Source organism: Carettochelys insculpta, chromosome 19 (assembly GCF_033958435.1).
Source record: "Carettochelys insculpta isolate YL-2023 chromosome 19, ASM3395843v1, whole genome shotgun sequence".
NCBI classification, from domain to species: Eukaryota; Metazoa; Chordata; order Testudines; family Carettochelyidae; genus Carettochelys; species Carettochelys insculpta.
Genome location: NC_134155.1, coordinates 6,227,735 through 6,247,221, shown reverse-complemented (window position 1 = coordinate 6,247,221; position 19,487 = coordinate 6,227,735). Strand labels below are relative to the sequence as shown.

At 40.6% G+C, this 19,487-nt stretch overlaps 2 protein-coding genes across 5 annotated transcripts in view; one reads left to right on the top strand and one right to left on the bottom strand.

Annotated features, from left to right (window-relative positions):
* RNFT1 (ring finger protein, transmembrane 1) overlaps positions 1-11,981 on the top strand; it is a 28,212-nt gene extending 16,231 nt beyond the window's left edge. For both annotated transcript variants that reach the window (XM_075014048.1, XM_075014049.1), the window contains one exon: positions 3,072-11,981. In XM_075014048.1, the coding sequence (XP_074870149.1) occupies positions 3,072-3,206 (135 nt within the window). In that variant the 3' untranslated portion in view covers positions 3,207-11,981. The remainder of the gene's footprint in view (positions 1-3,071) is intronic.
* Positions 3,175-19,487, bottom strand: part of RPS6KB1 (ribosomal protein S6 kinase B1) — a 31,241-nt gene continuing 14,928 nt past the window's right edge. Inside the window, exons 11-16 of one of the 3 annotated variants that reach the window (XR_012648189.1) lie at positions 19,401-19,463; positions 17,641-17,718; positions 16,004-16,111; positions 14,035-14,147; positions 11,356-12,324; positions 3,175-8,634 (exon numbers count right to left, since the gene is read on the bottom strand). Coding sequence is in view for 2 of the 3 variants with exons in the window: in XM_075014046.1 (XP_074870147.1) it covers positions 12,087-12,324; positions 14,035-14,147; positions 16,004-16,111; positions 17,641-17,718; positions 19,401-19,463 (600 nt within the window). In the remaining variant the exon portion in view is untranslated. The other 2 variants (XM_075014046.1, XM_075014047.1) reach the window with 2 other exon arrangements.

Here is a 19,487-nt window from a genome sequence, read left to right as displayed (position 1 = left end):
CCAGGGTAAAAAAATTCGTGACTTTATTTTAGCAGCTGTTTAGCTCCTTTGTGGTTTAGGGCAAGAACTCTGTATTAATTAGGGGCTGGCTTAGTGTCAGGGATGCACCTTTTGCTGTCAATGTGAAAATCTGCCCAGGGCTTAGGAGGATATTTTTTCTGCTGCTGCAGCCAGGTCTGGTCTGGGAACCTGAAGTGAATTCAGGGAGCCTGTCTTTCCAGTGTGTTCATTGATCCCTTTCTGAGTCCAGGCAGCATGGAGGAGGAATCCACGTAATTTGAGTGGTTGTGTATGTGGGTGGAATAAGAGTTTGATCTGCAAGGGAAGTAGACTGGGACAAAGAACACAAGCAGGGGAGAGAGAACAGGGACTGCTAGTTGGGGATGGGAGGATAGGCTGGGACAGGTTGTCACAAGGAGAGAGAAATTTGGAGTGGGAGTTCTGGTAGGGGCATACTGGAACTGAATCCAGTGGGGCCAAGAGATAAAGGAGACAGCTTAGAATTCAGGGTGTGGGGGTTAGAAGCGGAGCTGTCTGAGTCAAAGAGACTGGACCAAGGAGTGAGTGGGACAGTAAGCTTGAGACTAGGAGCTAGTGGGGATTAGGAATGCGTATGCAGGGGGACAGGTTAGACTAGGAACTAGCGTAGAAAGGAGCTGGGACTGGCAGGTTAAGGTGAGTGGGACTGGGGTGAAGAGCCTGAGAAAAGACATTTGGACCTGGTTAGCAAGGAGAACAGGACTAGGTAAGGAGTCCGCAGTGGGGAATAGACAGGGACTGGAAACAAGGCATGGATGGGTCAAAAGGGTCACACTTGGCAGAGGAATGAACCCAAGAATCACTATTCTTGTATCAGCAAATAAGCATGAAACATACTGGCACAGCGTGTGTCTCCATTACCTCTAGTGCTGACTCCTATCGAGCAGGGAGTTTCAGACTCCAGGCCTGAGCATTCCCATAATCCAACCTGTGCACAGCTGCTGGCACCTGAGCCCCTCTGGTGAGGGTGTATGTACCCTTCCCCCAAGCCCAGTCCCTGCTCTGCCCTGCTCCTCCCCATTTCACCCCTTCTCCCCAAGAAATGTGGCCTTAGGGATTACTGGGGAGCCTGGCACAGGGCAGCTGCAGGCATTGCCCCCAACCCTTCCCCACAGTCGCTACAGCAGCGGGAACCACAAAGTGAAGTGATGCCCTCACCTTTGCTCCACTTTGCCACCATCTCCCAGGCCAGCCCGGTTGCTCCACTTCCCTGGGGCATAAGTGGCGTACCCCAGCCTGCTACAGTCCACTGTGGAGTTGGGTGCTCTGCTTTCCACTGCTCACACTGCTACGGCGAAATGGAATGACTGGGCTGGCCTGCAGATGGCAATGGAGCAGAGCAGAGGCTGCTGTACTACTCTGCTTCCCTGATGCTCCTGCCACCATGGTGAGTACATTGGGGGGGCCTGACTCCCGCTGCTGGCCCCAGCCTGCCCAGGGCCCAAAACGCTAACCTGAGCATGGAGGACTGTCCTGTCCATAGGACAGTTGGAATGGCTGCTGCGGTGCCCCCCAAAGTGGCAGGGCCTAAGGTGGCCTTCCTGAACATCCTGTGAATGGTTCAGCTCTGCACATGCCTCCCCATGCCACAGGGACTTGTTAGCAGCAGTGCAGAACTAGCAGCCAGAAGCTGCTCTAGCCATGTCACACTGCACTGCTGGTGGTGATGGCAGTGGCAAGGCTCCTGCAGGATTTTAAATGCCCAGAGACACCACCAAGCCCTGCCAAAGAGGAGTACCCGTTGGCCCACTAGGAGGTTTGTAGGACTGGCACTAGCCCTAAGGTAGACCGAATTTGAGACCCCCTGAATAGAGAATGACAAGCTACTGGAGTGGCCTATGTTTTGTGAGGTGGACCTAAAGGTTTCAGATCTGCTGATGAACCAGGTGGATGTCATCACAAGGAAATTTTCTAGGGAAATTTGCAACTATTAAGTTTGCAAAGTCTAGTGTTCAAATCTAGGAAATAACATGATGTCAGTACAACCTTAGTGCAACCTCCCTGTGTGTAAGCATCATGATACTATTTAATTGTGTGATTACAAATTATGGGTTTTTTCCCACCCAAACTCTGCCTCATTAAGTGCACAGGCTGCACCTGCTCTGAGGATGAATCAGAGCTGCATAGAATTCTTTAAAATATCTGTAGGATTCTGCATTACTTGTTGCAGAAGTTGGACAGTTTGTAGCAACTGAGGCAGGGTAGTGCAGGTAGAGAAATGAAAACAATGGGCTCATAGGTAAAACAGGTGAATTCTGTCCTTGAGAATTTGGTTCTGTCCCTGCCTTTGCTACAGAGATCTCATTGGTGCTAATCATGTGAGTTGAACAAAACATTTCAAATGTAGTCACTAGCTGTGCGTTCCCTCTTGTCTAGGTTCCTGACTTGCGACCCTGGGGGCTGATCTGCAAAAGTTCTAAGCTCTCTCAGCTCCAAATGAAGTCAGGGAGAGCCTTGCTTTGAACAGATGAAATACTCTATAATGTTAAAGACCGTTAACGGTCAAGTCCTATGTGTCTCAAATTGGGCACCCAAATTAGTGGATACTTTATACCTATAGTCTATGATGTAGAAAAGCTCATGAGAAAATTAATATTTCTGTTTTCAGAGCCAAGTTCAAACAGTGGTCAGGAAATAAGGAATAGGGCCACAAATGCAGCAACAAAACAAAACATTGAGTGGTTATTCACAAGTGTGCACCCTCCATTTTGTGCATTATGTGAGACAAGAGTTCTCTGCACCAACCCCTTCCCCTGGGGGAAAAAAAAAGTGCAATTACACAGAGGGGCTGAAACAGTACTGCACAGGTAACCTTACTTGTGGAATTTTGTAAGATCTGACTGCTTGAATTTTCAATTTTGATTTTTTTGAGCTTGGTTTTATATATAGTTATATAAGTTGAGTAGTTTAGAACCATTTTTTAGAAGGGTATATTTAATATTTTATATGGATTTGAAACAGGCTGTACGTTTCAGATCTCTTGTGATCTTGAAGTTTAAAAAAAAAAGTGCATGTCATTCTTCTCATTACAGCACATATTTTGTGAAGAATGCATCTCTTTATGGTTCAATAGAGAGAAAACATGCCCACTCTGCAGAACTGTTATTTCAGACCACATTAACAAGTGGAAGGATGGAGCCACTTCTATGCATCTACAGATTTACTAAAACGTGTTATACTTTTTTTTTTTTTATAATGTAAATGCATTTGTATTAAGTTTTGCAGTTTAACATGGATACTAATGTGTATAGTAAAGGGACTGTGTTTAAGATTAGCAAAGGACTATTTAAGATCTTCAGGTACATCTCTCAAATGTTCTAAAATTTGAGTATTAAAGCAGATTAAACTTTTCATAATTCTTAAATTTAAGACTAATATTAAATCTAGTATTTTGATTTTTTCATAATACTTGAAACGGTCAAATATTTGAAAATGTTGTGCTGTTATTTACAGCAACCTCTTCACTCGTTGTCTTACATGAACACCTACAACAGTTTGCAGCATTCCACATTGTAGAAACTGCATTTATTATAGTGTGACTGTGCCAAACCCAGTAGCTAGAAAAGTGGACTATCATCTTGGGATGCTGACCACTTACAATTGTTACAGGGTGGCGTGGAAGTTGCAGAGCTATACATCACACTCGAGGAGGTTTTTTTTTTGAATGCTGAATCTGATAATGCAGAGAAATGAGCCTTCTTTTCCATGGTTAGATCTGCATCATAAACTGTTCTTCATTGCATTTTGAGGAAAATCCATGAGAAAAGAATTTCTCCCACTTATATTGCAGTAGACTTTTCTCCATTTTATGCTTACCATATAGATTACCCAACCACTGATGGAAGATAACATTTTATAAAGTTTGTATTTTTCAAAACAAATCTTTAATACTATATTTTTGTCATATCAGATAACCAGATTTTCTTAAAGGAGAGACTATTTTTATTTACAACTTGTAGTGTGCATAGAATATACAGAATAAATGCAGTTTAAATTGTTTTGTCTGGTGCATATTGTATAAGACTTTTTACTGTTCCATTGATGATAGCAACTTCAAAATGTGTAATATGTGAAGGATCATTATTTGCCCTATTAAACTAGGTACGTTTTTCAGACAAATGTGATGGTGATTGTCTCTGTACTGATTTTGCAACAAATTCATTCTCTTTCCTCTGCTTACTCATCTCTCCTCACCTGTTCTATTCAAACATGATGTGCAAAAACTATCCTGCTAGTAGAATTACAGCAGGCCTGAATGTACTTTTTGGTTGCTTTGCTGCTTTCTTACTTGAACCCTTAAAAAACTGCCCATTTGAGAGGTGGTTAGTTTTTTGTTTGCAAGAGAATAATGCTCTGTTATATTAGAAATGAGCAAAGGCAAAGCAGATTGAAAGGAATTAAAATGTTTGCTTACTTGCAGCCTAGAAGTAGTGATCCCAGCAGCTTTCAGAAACAAAACAATTACTACAGAGCTGCAACTGTTCCTTCCCATCAAATTTAAAGAGGCAACTAGCAGAAGAGCATGCTGGGAAAACTCTTAAAAAGACAAACCACAATTAGGGAGTTAAATGATGATCTGCTAATTAACAATTTTTAAGGAAAGGGCAATTCATCCAAAATGACTGAGGTTGAGAAATCTGAATGAGTAGTAGCCTGAGACTTCCCCAACAGGAGCCTAGGAACTATTAATGTCAGTTGTGTCTATGTACCTTATTGATACAATAACCAGATGCTATTTGGTGGTTATGTGGTTTTTGCTTGAGGTTTGCCCTCAGCTCAGAGTAAATACAGTGGGTTTTTCCTAATGCATATATAATAGTAGTGGCCAGAGGATAAAAACTGTAGGTGAAAACTTGTAGGCAGAAGATGGGCTCTTGCCTGGAGAGCAGATTTTTTGGGGGAAAAAAAATCTGTTCTGATTGCTGACTTTATTATTAAGGAGGTAGAAGATAGACCTGGCACTTTGATATGTAACTGTGTTTTCCTCCTTGTCCTATATGGGAAAACATGCTCATAATTTCTTTAAAACAAAATTGCTGCACTTGTAGTTTCTTACAGGTGATTAAGAAAAAAAGCAGTTTGGGGTTATTAAACTACAGCTGTGAAACTATTACTGCAACACTTTGCATTTCAGGTGATTTAGGCAGTGCTCCTGCTTGAAAAATCAGTTAGGGGTTGGTGCACTGACCAAAGCAAAATCCACCTGCCTTAGTCACTTAAATCTTCAGCAACACTTTGAGTCCCTGCCAGTCCATCTACTGCTGCCAGACCAGCTAGTTTGAGTTTAAAGCCCTCACTTAAGCTAGACTTGTGCATGTGTGGGCATGATAGGGAAGGGGGTAAGCCTTGACCTAACTACTGTAAAGACACACCCAAAAGCAATCGGTTTAACTTTGTATGCTGATTGCAACATACTAAAATTTGATTGCAAAATACTAAAGTGTTCTGACCATCTCTACTAGCCAACATAATGAATGAGAACTCAGACAGTGTAATAAAAAATATGGTATTGCTAAGACACCACCACACCATATGAAACACCTAGGTACACTTCCACCTCATGTGTTACAGACTGGAACGTGAATTTTAGGTAGAGATGTTTGGTAACATAGCTTGAACAGCAGTTGCATGACATGCCAGCTGTACCTGTGATATCAGTGAGGGCCCTCTACCTACACAAACATTTGTGTGGGAATTCCTCCCCTGGTAATTAAGTGGAGCAATTTAAAAGGTAGCTTTCAGCAGAATGTAATCTTACTGAGAAAGGTGTATAAAATTGTACTCAGTACTTCAGTTCCCCATGTTTTCTCCTTTTAGTTTTATGTGTGCAAACTTATTTCAGAAAATAGGGTTGAAAAACATAAGTGGCAATGGGCCTATGCAACCTTTTATTGGAGGCAAGAAAAGCTACATAAGTGTAAAATTTGGTGTGAGATATCACTTGAACTTACCAGAACAAATGCTGAGTGATAACTTGTTGACCCACAAGGGAAGTTTTATAATAAGTACCCATTTCTGTTAATACCCAGTGACCCCCACGGTCTCACGTTCTGGCATACAAGCAAGTAGCTGCATAACAATAGTCTCTCTCCTGTTTAGTGAACCACAGTACACCTGAACTGCTAGTGTACTGTGGGCAGCATGGAATGTCTACTACTGGACAGTTACCATGAGCCATTCACACTATGATGTTACCATTAAGAATCAAGCACAGTACAGAGACATTTAATTGAGATAGTCTGAAAGACTAACCAAACCTTCACTTGTGGGTTATGAACCACTTTTTCACCTACTAACAGAACACATTGGTAGAGTAATTTGAGAGTTAGTATTTCTCTAATTGGAGTTGCAAGTGCTACCAATAGCAGAAACCCATAAAGACTAAGTAAAAACAGGTGCATTTTATGGCTGCGGGACCACAAATGCGCATTTCCCATTTGTTGATGTTGTGGAATATGAATTCTAGTGAACTAGCCCCATAAGTCCTTCACAACTAGGTTGGACATAAATGGTTTATATTGTCTCTCATAAGCCCCTTCACATCCACACAAATCCAGGCTTTTTGGAGAGAACAGAAAATAGCATTCTAACAACATTTCAATCAATATAATTCAATGAGTGGGTACAGATCTAAACTACCACTTTACTTTTAGATTTACCCACAGGGAGAGTAGGAACCATGACCCTAAACCATCTGACTAATCAAACACACATAAAACTGTTTTTGGAACATTTAATAAGGGAAAGTTAGGTATGTAGGCAACAGCATTTTAAAAAGGGCTTTAACAAGATAAATCCTTCAAGACATTAAAATAAAATTCAATGACAAGTTTGTCAAAGCATTCCCCTATAGCAAAGGGTCTCTGAGTTGGGACCCCAAAGTGGGTCATAGGCAGCCTCATTTTAATGGGATTGTCAGGGCTGGTGTTAGACTTGCTCGTGTTTAGGACTAACATCAGAGATTTTCAATCCCAGGAGGCTGGACATTGGCTACAGGCCCCCTTCCCAGGATTGAAACCCTTGGGTTTCCCTTTGGCCAGCTTGCCCCCTTGGGGCCATTGGGGTCAGGCTGTGGGCACAGGCTTTGGTACCCCTTCCTGAAGTCATGTAACTTTTGTCACCAAAAAGAGGTTACAGTGCAGTGAGGTTTGAGAACTGCTATCCAATAGCATAAAACCCTCAGAAACATGTTTGTATATGAGAATCAAAAGTAAAACCTTCCTGATTATTCATAAGTAAGAAATTGTATTTAAGGCATTACACATTGGGCTAAGGAAATTCAACAAGTTTACCCAATAAAGGACTCTAATCCACAGAGATTACTTAGAAATTTTCCTGTAAGGCAACCACTGAGCTATGCTCAGCTTGAATTGGGGAAAAAATAGCAGCCTGGTCAACTTGGCTGCCAGCTCATCTCTGGCTTGGTCCTTTGGTGTTTGTTCCACACAGGAAAAGGACACAGACAGTAGATTGCAGAAATGCTGTACACTGGCACCACCTTTGTCTATAGCTTATGGTCTCAAGTGGGGAGAACTTAGTGCAGCTATCCAAACCATGTAATCTTATTTTTATTAAGTTTATTACAAAAACAAAGTAAGGAACTAAAACAAGTTTGACATTTCTCAGAAGTGAGAATGTATTTTAGCTTAAAAAGTGAGAACTTACAGCCTGGAATACCATCCTCCCTTGTCTGCCAGTCATTTTCTTGCTTGTCTAGGGAAAGCAGCATCTCCCTTCCCTATCAGACCTCTTTGAATGCACAGCAGCCCTGCTTTCTAAACCTCCGCGTTCACTGTGCGCTCACCCACCCCCACACCTTACCCTGCAAGAGTCAGATCACTAAATGACAATTCAAGGCCACTTTTCACACAATTTGAAACTAGGTGAGGTAGCACCCTTCATAAACCAGGTTATCTGGTAGTGTTCCCTGTAAGCTGAGTGCTTGGGTGGCTGCCCAGGAGAGATTTAAATGCTGCTCAGCCAATCAGCAGAGCACTCAGCCACTGGGCACAATGTTTCTATTTGTGGTACACATCTGCACATGCCTTGGTGCACATAAAATTTATTCATGCCTGGATGGAAAAAAGTAGAGGGAACAATGTTACCTGGGTGTACCTAGCATCAGTTAGGCCTTTTCTTGAGGTTTTTCACCATTTTATGAAGTATAAATTATGAAGGTCCAAACTGCGATACCACCTTATTTAAGGGAACAAAAAGTCATTGTACTAGCACAGGTTCATTCAAATTTGCATTTAATTGCTATGTACATCCATTCAGAAATCAAGTATATTTTATTACAGTAAACTAAATACAAAATGAAAAGCAGAACGGGGATTACCCTCATACCACTCCTGATAAGGCAGCTGAAGAGTTTTACAGATAGATACAAAGTCAATTTGATATAGCAGAAAAGAACAGTTTGTAAAAATACACAATTAGCCACACACCCCCAGTCCCCCAAGAATCTACACATGTAGCATAGAAATGTCTTATTTCCTTGAGACAATACTTGTGCTGTTCATGATACGGACAGACTCTTGATTAACAGGAATTTCTCCCCAAGTAGATTAAGTGTAGCAGTTCATCCGTCTACACCTGGAACAATGGAACACACAGTATCTTGCTTTGTGAACATAGACTTCTTGAGACTATTGCTACAGAGACAGAGCAACAAATGCTTGGGTTTTCTGATACTAGAGTTGCAGTCTCCCACCTGATCTGAATATATGCTCTTCTGTGACTGTTAACAGATCAAGAGTTACTCATTTATTAAGGAGACAAACCCAAGAAAACCAACATCTCTAAAATCAGAGTGGACATAAACATTTGTATCTGTTCTCCATAAATTTAGCTTTTCTTGTAGGAATACACTCTAAAAAAAGGATATTCAAGAGAACAAGTGACTTTTTTTTTTTAAATTATCAGCTAATATCAGGATGACATTCAAATGTCAGATGGCACAATTAAGACAGTCTAGGTAGGAGATGTTTCAGCGTTCCCAAAACAAAGTTTAGTACATTAATGGAATCAAATGTGTGCATCATTCTTTCTACAGGGAAAGTGTTGAAAATGTTCCACATCAAATGGGAAAAGAAAAAATGCTGGTAACACAGCCAACCTGTAAGTCTTTACAGTTTCTAGAATGAACTTCAGAACAAAATAGCCCTCTAATTTAACATCTAGTAAAAAACAGAATCTGCTTCAAGTTTAAGATTTAATACTTTTACGTACATAGTTAACCACAGCAGATATTAACCTCAGATTTGCTATGTTTTTGTAATGCTACAAAAATCCTATAAAAGTCAAATGATAGCAAAATTTTCAGTGATTTAATTAAAAAAGCACAGCTTGTAAAAATAAAAAGATTCTATACTCTAAAGAAAAATTTAAGACCATTTTTTAAATGAACAAAAAAAGCACTTGTTAAGCTCTCCAATATTCAATGCATTCTGTATACTAGCATTTGCCTAATATTGACACTAATATATATATGTGTGTGTGTATATATATATATAGTAGATAGATCGATCTATGTCTGATTTTTTACAAATAAATACAGGATAAACCATATTGCATAGTGTGTGCTTGCTGTCCGAGTCACACTGAAAATTTCACAGTTGTTTAGGGTATTAGACTTATGTCTATAGGATGAAACATTTGTAATAGAACATGAAAATTACTTCTTAAAAATAATAAACTAGATATGTAATTAAGCAATGGACTCTGACAAACAACTCTTGCCATTCTTGTCAGCCATACTAATCAACTCTATTGGATGATTATATCCAGCCAACCAGAGCACAACTGTTACTTGTAAATAAGAGCAAGACATAATTGTTTGGCTTTAAAAAAAAAAATCATTGGGTTTTGGTTTTTCGTATCACTTCTGCTATACTCAAAACTTAAGGTTCAGAATCCTCTATAATACAAGTGGCACAAAGCAGATACTGCTTAAAACTATGCCTTTTGCACATGTGCTTTATATGTACAAGAGTGTGAGAGTTATGACCTCAGTTCCACAATGTGTCACCAATGGCTCTGTTTTTTAAAAAAAAATAAAAAAAAAAATGGCACTTCTTCCAGTACAACATATGCACCAAAGGTGCTGGGAAGCTTAGAGCTTTAATATCATAATTTGATCTTCCTTATAAAATTGAAAAACAGACCATCACAAAAGGCTCCTCAGAAAACTGCCAATTGTATTTTTGTATTGTATTTTCATAAGAAAATTAAAACATCAGGTACTGATATTTGTATTTTATGGGGGGTGGTTAATGAGATATATTATTCAAGCCAACTGACTTACAAGTTGTAGAAGATGTTGCCTCTCTGACTGAATTCAATGTATTTGGATAATTTTATGGCTTGGATCCTATGGCTCAAGAAGGTTCACTATACACAGAGCAAACAGAATTATAGCGAAATCCCTCCTGTTGTGAAACACCAGAAGATGACTTTGCACTCAGACTGAAGATAATGCAAGATGAGGCAAGCAAAAAGGGATGAGATTTGTATGCAGTTGCATGATCATTTACATACATACACACACACACACTCAGTCACTCACGTAAAGCTCTGCAAATATCAACCCTTTCACCAGCTATGTTCATGGAAATGCTTTCTTTAAGGCAGGAAGTATTTAAGTAAGGTAAAATTACCTTTATTTTATTCTTTGTACCTGTAAGCCATTTGTACAGATTTAATGACAATTTCAAGAACATAAATAGTATCTTTAGAACATGTTTCCTAAATTAAGTTGCTAAAGTTCTGACCCACTGTGGAAGACATTCATTGAAAGGCCATCTAATACTTCTCTCTCTCTCTCTCATTAAATACAATCAGCAAACCTGTTGTCCAAACACAGGGAAGAGTTGCTTTAATTTCATGGAAATGTGAGACAAAAATCATACAAATATCTCTAATCTAAATTCTTACCCACTACCTGAAAAGGTTTTATTCGCTTATGTTGGACTTATAGATGTTCATTCACTGTGGCAATGCATTCCCTACCACTGACCCATGCTTTCTGATGGATTTTATCATGCCCTGTTTAGATGGATAAGAATCTGAACATGTTCAGTTATCTTGAACCAAATGACTGGCATATAAATGAAAAGCAATTTTTTCCAGTGAAATGTCTGCCATAGATAATGATGAAATATGCAGGATGCATGTGTAACTCGTGGCTTCCAGTTAAGCATAAAACATAGCAGCACTGCCACTTGATTAGACTTGGTTTTTTTTTTTTTTAGTAACACAGATGGTTAGTTATTTTAGCTGGGTAAGCAAATAAGACAATTCTCTCCCTCCTCTTACCTTCGACAGCCATCTATGTAATTAAAAATGATTCCGTTACTAATGTACTTGTTTCTCCAGGAGAAAAAAAGAATCAAGTGAATCTCTCTTTTCTTCACACCAAATTGTTTTAAATTTTGGGATACATAATGAGCTGAATAAAAAAAATCTATCTGAAAAATATATATTTATATAAAAAAAATAAGTTGCTTGCACATGAAACATCAATTGTTAAGTTTCTCTTTCGTCTTTGATTCCACATCATTGTAGGAAACAACTGGACCAAGCTTGCATGCCAATTCATCCTCAGACACAAGTATTATAGGCATTTCACTCTGTGCCTAGTGAAAGGGCTAACCCTTCTTGACACAATCATGACTAAATGGTGATTCTGGAGCAACATCCTACCCTTAATACTGTCAGTTTCAAGCTATCAACCTGAAAAATCCTTGATAAGGCGAGACGATGTCACTGGGAATCAGTCAGCTGATTTGCCTAGAGTTCTGCAATACCATTTTGTTTAAGTGTTTTTATGCACCATTGATTAATAGAAAAAAAAATCCATGGTTTTTTTTTTTTTTGTTGGTTTTTTTTTCCCAAGTCGTTCTGTGCAATGACTCTGATACTGTCACTTTTTAAAAGTAAACCATACGAGCCCTCACATTTCAACTGGCAGGGGACTTCTGTCCATTCTTTGTTTTTTCCACCTTTTCAGGTTTGTATTTAAAGAAAAAAAAAAAGAGCTTGAATTGTCATAGATTCATGCGCAAGTGCTCTGGCCGTTTGGAAATCATGGGAAAGGCTTGTTTTTTATATGGCCCAGAGTTTGGCTGCCTTATTGGAAGTGGTGCTGATGCCTCTCCACAAACTGTCACATCCATTTGTTCTATTCCACTTGTCTCCATTGGATATTCCACAGGTGTCTGTGTATTTGATGCACTGGCTGAAGCACCTCTTCCCCAGAAATCCCCAGGGGAGTACTTTACAGGGCTTTAAGACAAAAAATACAAGTCACTTAGAACTGAGAACACATGCAATGCTAAGACTTTTCTTTTACATGGTAAGAAGTGGAGCATATAAACTTGTTCCCTTAAGTCAGATGTGGGGAGACTTTTTTTGCATTGGGGGCCACTAACCCACAGAAAAATGGGTCAGGGCCACATGTAAATGAGAGGCAAAACCCCTCCCCCCCAAAAGCCCACCCCCACAGATGTGGCCCCCAAGTGAGGCTAGTCAATTTTTATGGGAGCCCCCAGACTCTGGGGTGAGGACAAAAATGAGGGGTTCTTTGCAAGGGAGAGGCTTGCCAGGATGCAAGGTCTGGGTGGGAGCAAGAGTGCAGGAGTGGGAGGGTGAGGTCTGGAACGGGGTGCAAGAGCAGCTAAAGATGGGGGTTGGGTCTGGTCAGGAGGGAGAGTGCAAGAGCAAAGGCAGGGGTGGGGGTCTGGGTGGGAGGGATGGTGTGGAAGTGCAGTGGGGGCTCTGGGTGAGAATGCGGTAGGGTGGAGGGGAGCATGGTAGTAGTGCATGATCTGGAAAAGAGGGGGTGGGGATGGGGTGGGGTGCTGTCTTGCACAGCTTGGGAGAAAGGGATGAAGGAGGTAGGAATGAACAACACTTTGCTTTGCATGCTGCAGGAAAGGCAGCTGTCTGTACTGTCCTGTGCCACTCCTATTGGCCACAATTCAGTAAATGGGAGCAATGTGGAGTGCTGCCTGCATGAAGCACTTTGCTGTAGCACACAGAGGTACCCCCCCACCAGCCTGATCCAGCCACAGCTTGTGCAAGTCAGGCAGTGCTGGTGATCCAGTTATAGTGCCCCGGACATGCCTGGCTTGCACCACTGCGGGAGGGAGCTGATGGGCCAGATCCAGGCAAGACATTGGCTGGATCTATTTATAGTGGAACACCTAGATGCACACACTCGAGTTGCACATATCTCTGGTTAACATGACTAAGTGGTGGGGAGCTGGCACCTGTCTCCAGGCTGCCTGCCACTCAAGGGAGCTGGGAAACTGACCAGAGCAGGAGCATGGGTCAGTTTCCTGGCTCCATGCATGAGGGGCAGCCTGGAGCCAAAGCACCAGCTCTCCACCACTCAGAAGAGAGGGGAAACAGGTCAGTTTCCCTGCTCCTGTCAGGGGCAGCACCCTGACTCTCGGCTGCTGTCGCTGACAGGAGCGGGGAAACTGACCAGCACAGGTCAAATTCCCCTCTCCTGTGCAGGATGAGCAACCCAGAGCAAGGCTCTTGGCTGCCCACCACTCACAGGAGACAGGAAACTGAACAGCAGTCAGCAATTTGACTTGTGGGGTTGTGCAAGAGTATAACCTCCACGTAAGTTGGGGGTCTACTGTAACAGGCTTGTAGGAGTGTGGGAAGAAGAGAATTCTGCACTGACATTACTCTTATCTTGAGCAGCACAGGAATATATAGAGGATCCAGTAGCATTTTTAGAGGATGGTGTATTGCAGTAACTGGAATGGCAGGTGTTTCCAGGAATGTGTATCAGGCAGATCAGCGATTCCTGTGCTGCCAAAACACAAGCTCGCCTGCAGCGAAGCTGCTTGTAAAAGGTGCAGGCCATGTTTCTAAAAATAAGCATCCTAGTTCTTCCAGAAATTGCAAACGTTTAAGAATTTGACCATTATTAAGACCATTTTTAATCACTCACTGGAAAGTAAATTGCTAAAAAAATACCTGACTGGTGTCCTCGGGCTGCCAATGAATCTGCGAGGTGATCGAATTTTTGGTTCAAAAGAAAACTTCTCCTTTACACTTTCAAGTACAGATGGAGCCACATATGTAAACCCCTGAAACACAGAAATAACTGAATTGTAATTGGAAAGAAAACTTTTTTTTATAACCATGGCATCAAAAAGTCAGTCTGGAAGGGACCTCAATAAGTCTGCTAGTCCAGCTCTGTGTGGAAGTAGGCCAAGTACCTACCTGCAGTCCTATTCCAAGAACTAAGCAGCATCATAGATAGAAATTTTTCCTAACCTGTGTTTCCTTCCCTTCAGATTAAAAACATGGACATGAACAACTGATTACTATCCTCTCTGTAACAGCTCTTGATACATTAGAAGTCTTATTATGTTTCTCCCTCAGTCTTCTTGCCTCAAAGACCAAACCCGATCAGTTTCAACTTTTCCTCATCAGGCTCCACCTGAGGCCTCACCAGTGCCGAGCAGAGCAGGACAATTACCTACAGCCTCTTGCATACAACACCCCTGTTAATATGCCCCAGAATGCTATTAGCCATTTGCAGAGCTGCATCATACAGAATCATACTCAATCTGCAATCCACTAGAACCTTTACGAACAGTATTTCCACCTTGCCATTGGATATTTTCCGCCTGAGTATACTACTTTAGATTTCTCTTTACTGATGCTGCTTCTACACTCGCCTCCTCTGGTCAGAGGTGGCACTGTAATGAGGCAATTCAAAACAGGCAAACGAGGCACTAACATGCACGTTCAGTGCCTCAATAGCACAATGGCAGCTGCACAAATTTCAAAGTGCAGACTTCAAATTGCAGGTTGACAGTGAAGATGGTGGCAGCTTTGAAATAAGTGCCCCACTTCAACACTCCCTTACTCCCACAAAACTAGCACCTCACTAGCCTGCTTTGAATTGCCTCATTACCTTGCCACCTCCGACGGGAGGGGGCGAGTGTACAAGTAGCCTGAATTTCAACTGGTTTCATTCAGACAAGTTCTGCAGTTTTTAAATTCAAATCCTGTCCTCTAAAGGGCTAGCAGGATGACCTGAGGGATGGCTGGTACTGACACTCCTTATTTCTTTAGGTGGGGCACACAAATGTAATTTCCCTCCATGGACAGAGAGGCAAGATACTTTTGCAGCCCAGTCGTTATCTTCAGATTATCCATCCATCCATCCATATAGACAAAGCTCAAAAACGATTTTGGCCTACATTGTAAGCCCCTTTGGACATAGTTCCCTCTGCATTCCTATTGATGTAATATGCCATTTCACTGCTACTGCAATTTAAAATTAGTATCCATTTTACTACAACGTGCAAAGAGTCCCTTTTTAAGATCTAGAATCCTGTTGTCCTATACAAATGTGTAAAAATGGGGCTGTAACCCATCTTAACTAAATATCAAAGGTTGCAAAGGCAAAATGACTAAACAGACAATACCCCACCTCAAGGAATAATATATTTAAAATTTTGATGCCTCAGACCTTGTTTGACACAAATAGTTGCCAGTCAAACGATTCAACCTTTTCTTTCCAAGGATGGAAGGAATTCATTTGAAATGTGCAACAGGTTGAACCTCTCTAGCCCAGAGCTCTTTGGTCCACCCTGATTTTAGTTAGCTTGATGTCCAATGATCACAGGAATGGACAGTTTCCCATGGCCCCATAAAGTTTGTTTACAGCCACCAGTCTTGCCTCTCAGTGTTCTGTGGTGGTGTTTAACTCTAATTTAGCCCTAAATGTCTAAGTGCCCAGTAAGCAGCAGGAATGTTGGTAATGCTGCTTGACGATATTGACCTCCTGTGGTTTGGCAAATTCTCTAGTTCAGAACAGGCCAAGTCCTGAGGGTGCTGGACTAGAGAGATTCAACCTGGATACCATTTCCAAATAAGAATACAAAGCACCTCTCCAACGTGAACACAGACAGGTCCCTAGCTCGCTTACCAGAAAGACCTGGTTGGCACTTTCACTGAGAGTTGAGTCATCTGGGCTATCAACAGGTGTCTGACGTGTAAACTTTGAATCAAACTGGCTCACATCTTCTTCGGATTGCTTTGCAAAAACAAAATGATTAAGGGTTTATAATACAGATATCAACCAAATGGCTTAGCGGCGATCAGTGAAGCCTCTGGATGTAGTTCGTTCCATAGGTTTTTGGACAGAGTTCTGCTGTAGTAAAACCCGGGAGAGGAGTCGGAGTCCTGCCGTTGCCAGTGAGAGGTCACTATGGGCACTGACACTGAGAAATAAAGGCAAGGGGGAGGGGCAAGAATTATGGATCAAAAAGGAACACAAATTAAAAAGATGCGTTTAAAATAACCTCAAATTACAACAGAAAGAAATGGCAGTTTCTAGGTAGAGCAAAACACGCGAGCGAGTCACATCAGTTGGCCTACTGGAGTTTCACACCAAATACACATTTTTAAAGAAGTAAAAATGCTTGTCTTGAAAATGATGGAAAACAGAGGAATGAATGACTACCAAGTAAATGTCTACACTTCAGCTGAGGAAATGAACAGATTACTCCAATGGCAGTTCTCCCAATGTATGTCTTCTCACAGATTCCTGCAGGATTGTTAAAGTAAGCCAAGATCACTGTGCAACTGTCAAGCTAAAATTAATCTGATTAGTACAACTTAATAGCATACTACAGAATTTGCTGATGTTATAAGGTCCAAGATATTCAGTCATCTTGTACAGGTGACATTTTCATAAATACCAGCCTCATTTTTAAACTGCAGTACAAGAAACTTGAGATTTGAGTTTTATTCACAATATTGCCATTTTAAGGTTAAACTTAAATGATGCTTGTAAAACTATATGCAGGCTAAATATTAGAGCGGTAATACTCAAGATGCTGAATGAAGTGAGTTGATTATGTTTTAACTAACAGACTACTGAAATTTTCAGTCTCTGCCAAGTACTGACTGAATGTTTGATGCTTAGAAAACAAATTCAGGAGAACAGCACCTCTGAGCCTGTACAGCCAGAAGGTTACAAATGGGAGGATGTAAAATTGAAATGAACTGCTCCACTTCTTCCACAATCTGGAATTAAAGGAAAATAATCAGTAAAACTAAGAAAGAAAAGTCTGCACTTGTTCAGTGCTAAGTTTTCTGCCCCATCCACTTGTATCAAGTTCCTGCCCTGTGGACAGGGTAAAATAGCTGAGGCAGGAAGGACACAGTTATGCTGTCCAGTGTCCTTTGTATAATAGCAAGTGTCTGTGGATGAGCAGTCATGACAAGGCCTTTTAATTCTTACGTGTTTATATTGCCATCAGTCCCCAAAAACTGTATGGAATCTAAAACGGGTGGTTTCTTCCAGCCCTAGCTCTGAGTACCAGTAACTGAAGTTAATTAAGTATACAGCTTTTACAGTCCTATAAGCAGGGTTCTCAATCTGCAATATATGGGTCAGTTTATCAGAGTATATGTACACCCCATTATTACTGGGTAAAGTTTTAGAGGTAGCATGATAAGCACTTTTGAGTATTAGATCCAATTTGGTATGTCAAAGTTTGAAAACTGCTGCTAAATGCATACAAGGAACAACCAATTTACTGTATTCTCGATACGTACCAATAATGGTTTAAAGGGAGGTTCCACCTTCCGAGCTAGTAGCTCTTCCCAGTTAATGTGTCTGAAGAAAGGGTGAGCCTAAGAAAATTCAAAAAGAATGAAAAGCCACAATGAAGCCTCCTGGCAGAAGTTAAGACACTTGTTAACCTTGCAGATAGAAAATAAAGCTGGCTAAGACTGTCTGGTGAATAGTAAGATATCTCTCTCTTTAAATCTCATCTTAGGGCTCCTTTACTTCCAAAAGTGTGTGTGCTTCAAATGTAGTATCTATAATATGTCCTACAATACCCCATTACAATAGCCATGACTAGCTTAAAACTGACATTGAAAAATTCTTACTTATAAGCTTTCAGAAAAATGTGAGATTGTATAAGGATTTCTTCAAGCTACCAAAATTAAGTTCTAAATTCACAGTTCTTCACGGTGTACATTTGTCACCAGCAGTAAAATAGATGATTAAAAGAAAATGACAGTTGGCAGTTTAGCGAAAAGAAATGTAGACTGAATTTCTTTTGCTTGCACACCAAATGTGATATCATCCTATTGAAAATGCAGAGATGCTGTAATACCATGGTCACTCAATAGTTTATGATTTCAATTTGAAAGTATTTAAAAACTTCACAGGAATCTTACGTGCTGAATATTTTTAACTCTGAACATGCAAAAATCTACCACCACCACAAGACTGGTCCCTATGTTTGACAGCTAATTACTTTTTAGAAAGTGTCACTTTCTAAACAGAGAAATCTGGGGAAAATTTGCCAGCTTTTAGAACAGTGTTTCCCAAACTTACAAATTTTATGTACCCCTTTTGGGACTTCAGCTTTATCAGCTTACCCCATCTCCTAGTGCCATCCCAGTGCTTATCTCCTGATTTTTAGTAGTTTATTCTCTGCCAAAGACCCCTTGAAATCCTTTCGAGTACCATCAGTGGTACACACACCACACTTTGGGATACACTGTTTTAGAACATAAGGATGACTGACAATGATTTGTGAGAGCTTCTCAGTAACTGAGGTCTTACCATCTGATACAACCTGCTGGGAATGGTGGAATATTGCCATTCTGTACATTATGCCTATAATTACTATTACAGACTTCAATTCTGTTTATTCTTTTTGTTTCTGTTCAATTTACAACAGAAAAAATAACCTAGATTGGTAGCACAGAGTTAGTGTGCGATGCATATCTATATCACTTTTAAAAAAATCTTTATTTCAGGCAAATTTCTAAATAGTAATATCACAAAAATCAGCACAAATAAAACTATTAAAAGATGGAATGATGTGAATTGTACTGATGAAGTTTAAATATAGTCAGAAAACCCAATCCGCGTAGGCTGCGGACGAGCTTTAAATAATTTTGTAGTAGGCGAAAGACTTGAGCTACATCTGTTTCACATTATGAATGTAAATATAACAATACCTTTCCTGACTCTCAACCTCTGCGTGGGCTACCAACTCCGTAGACTACCACAATGTATCAATTTGTTCTCTTAGTAACTAATAAAGAAAGGAGGACATGAAACACAAGAAAGCTTAAAGGGAAAAAAAAAAAAGAATGGGGACGAGAGGGGAAAAAATCTAACACCCCATCTTTGACCCCAATAGCTATTTTCTTGAGCTGTCTCAGAGGAAACATTTGTCTAAATCCCTGCCACTATTCTTACTATGCTTCAGAAAATAACATGTTCTTCCATGGTGATTCTTCTTGGATTGTCCTTATATCTTGTTCTCAAAGAGAAATTAAGCAAGATGTACCTGAACTTCTCCAGCATCTCCAGAACCAGCTCCAAGACGTGAGGCAGCATTTCTTTTTAGCAGCTTAGACAAGAAAAACACCAAGGG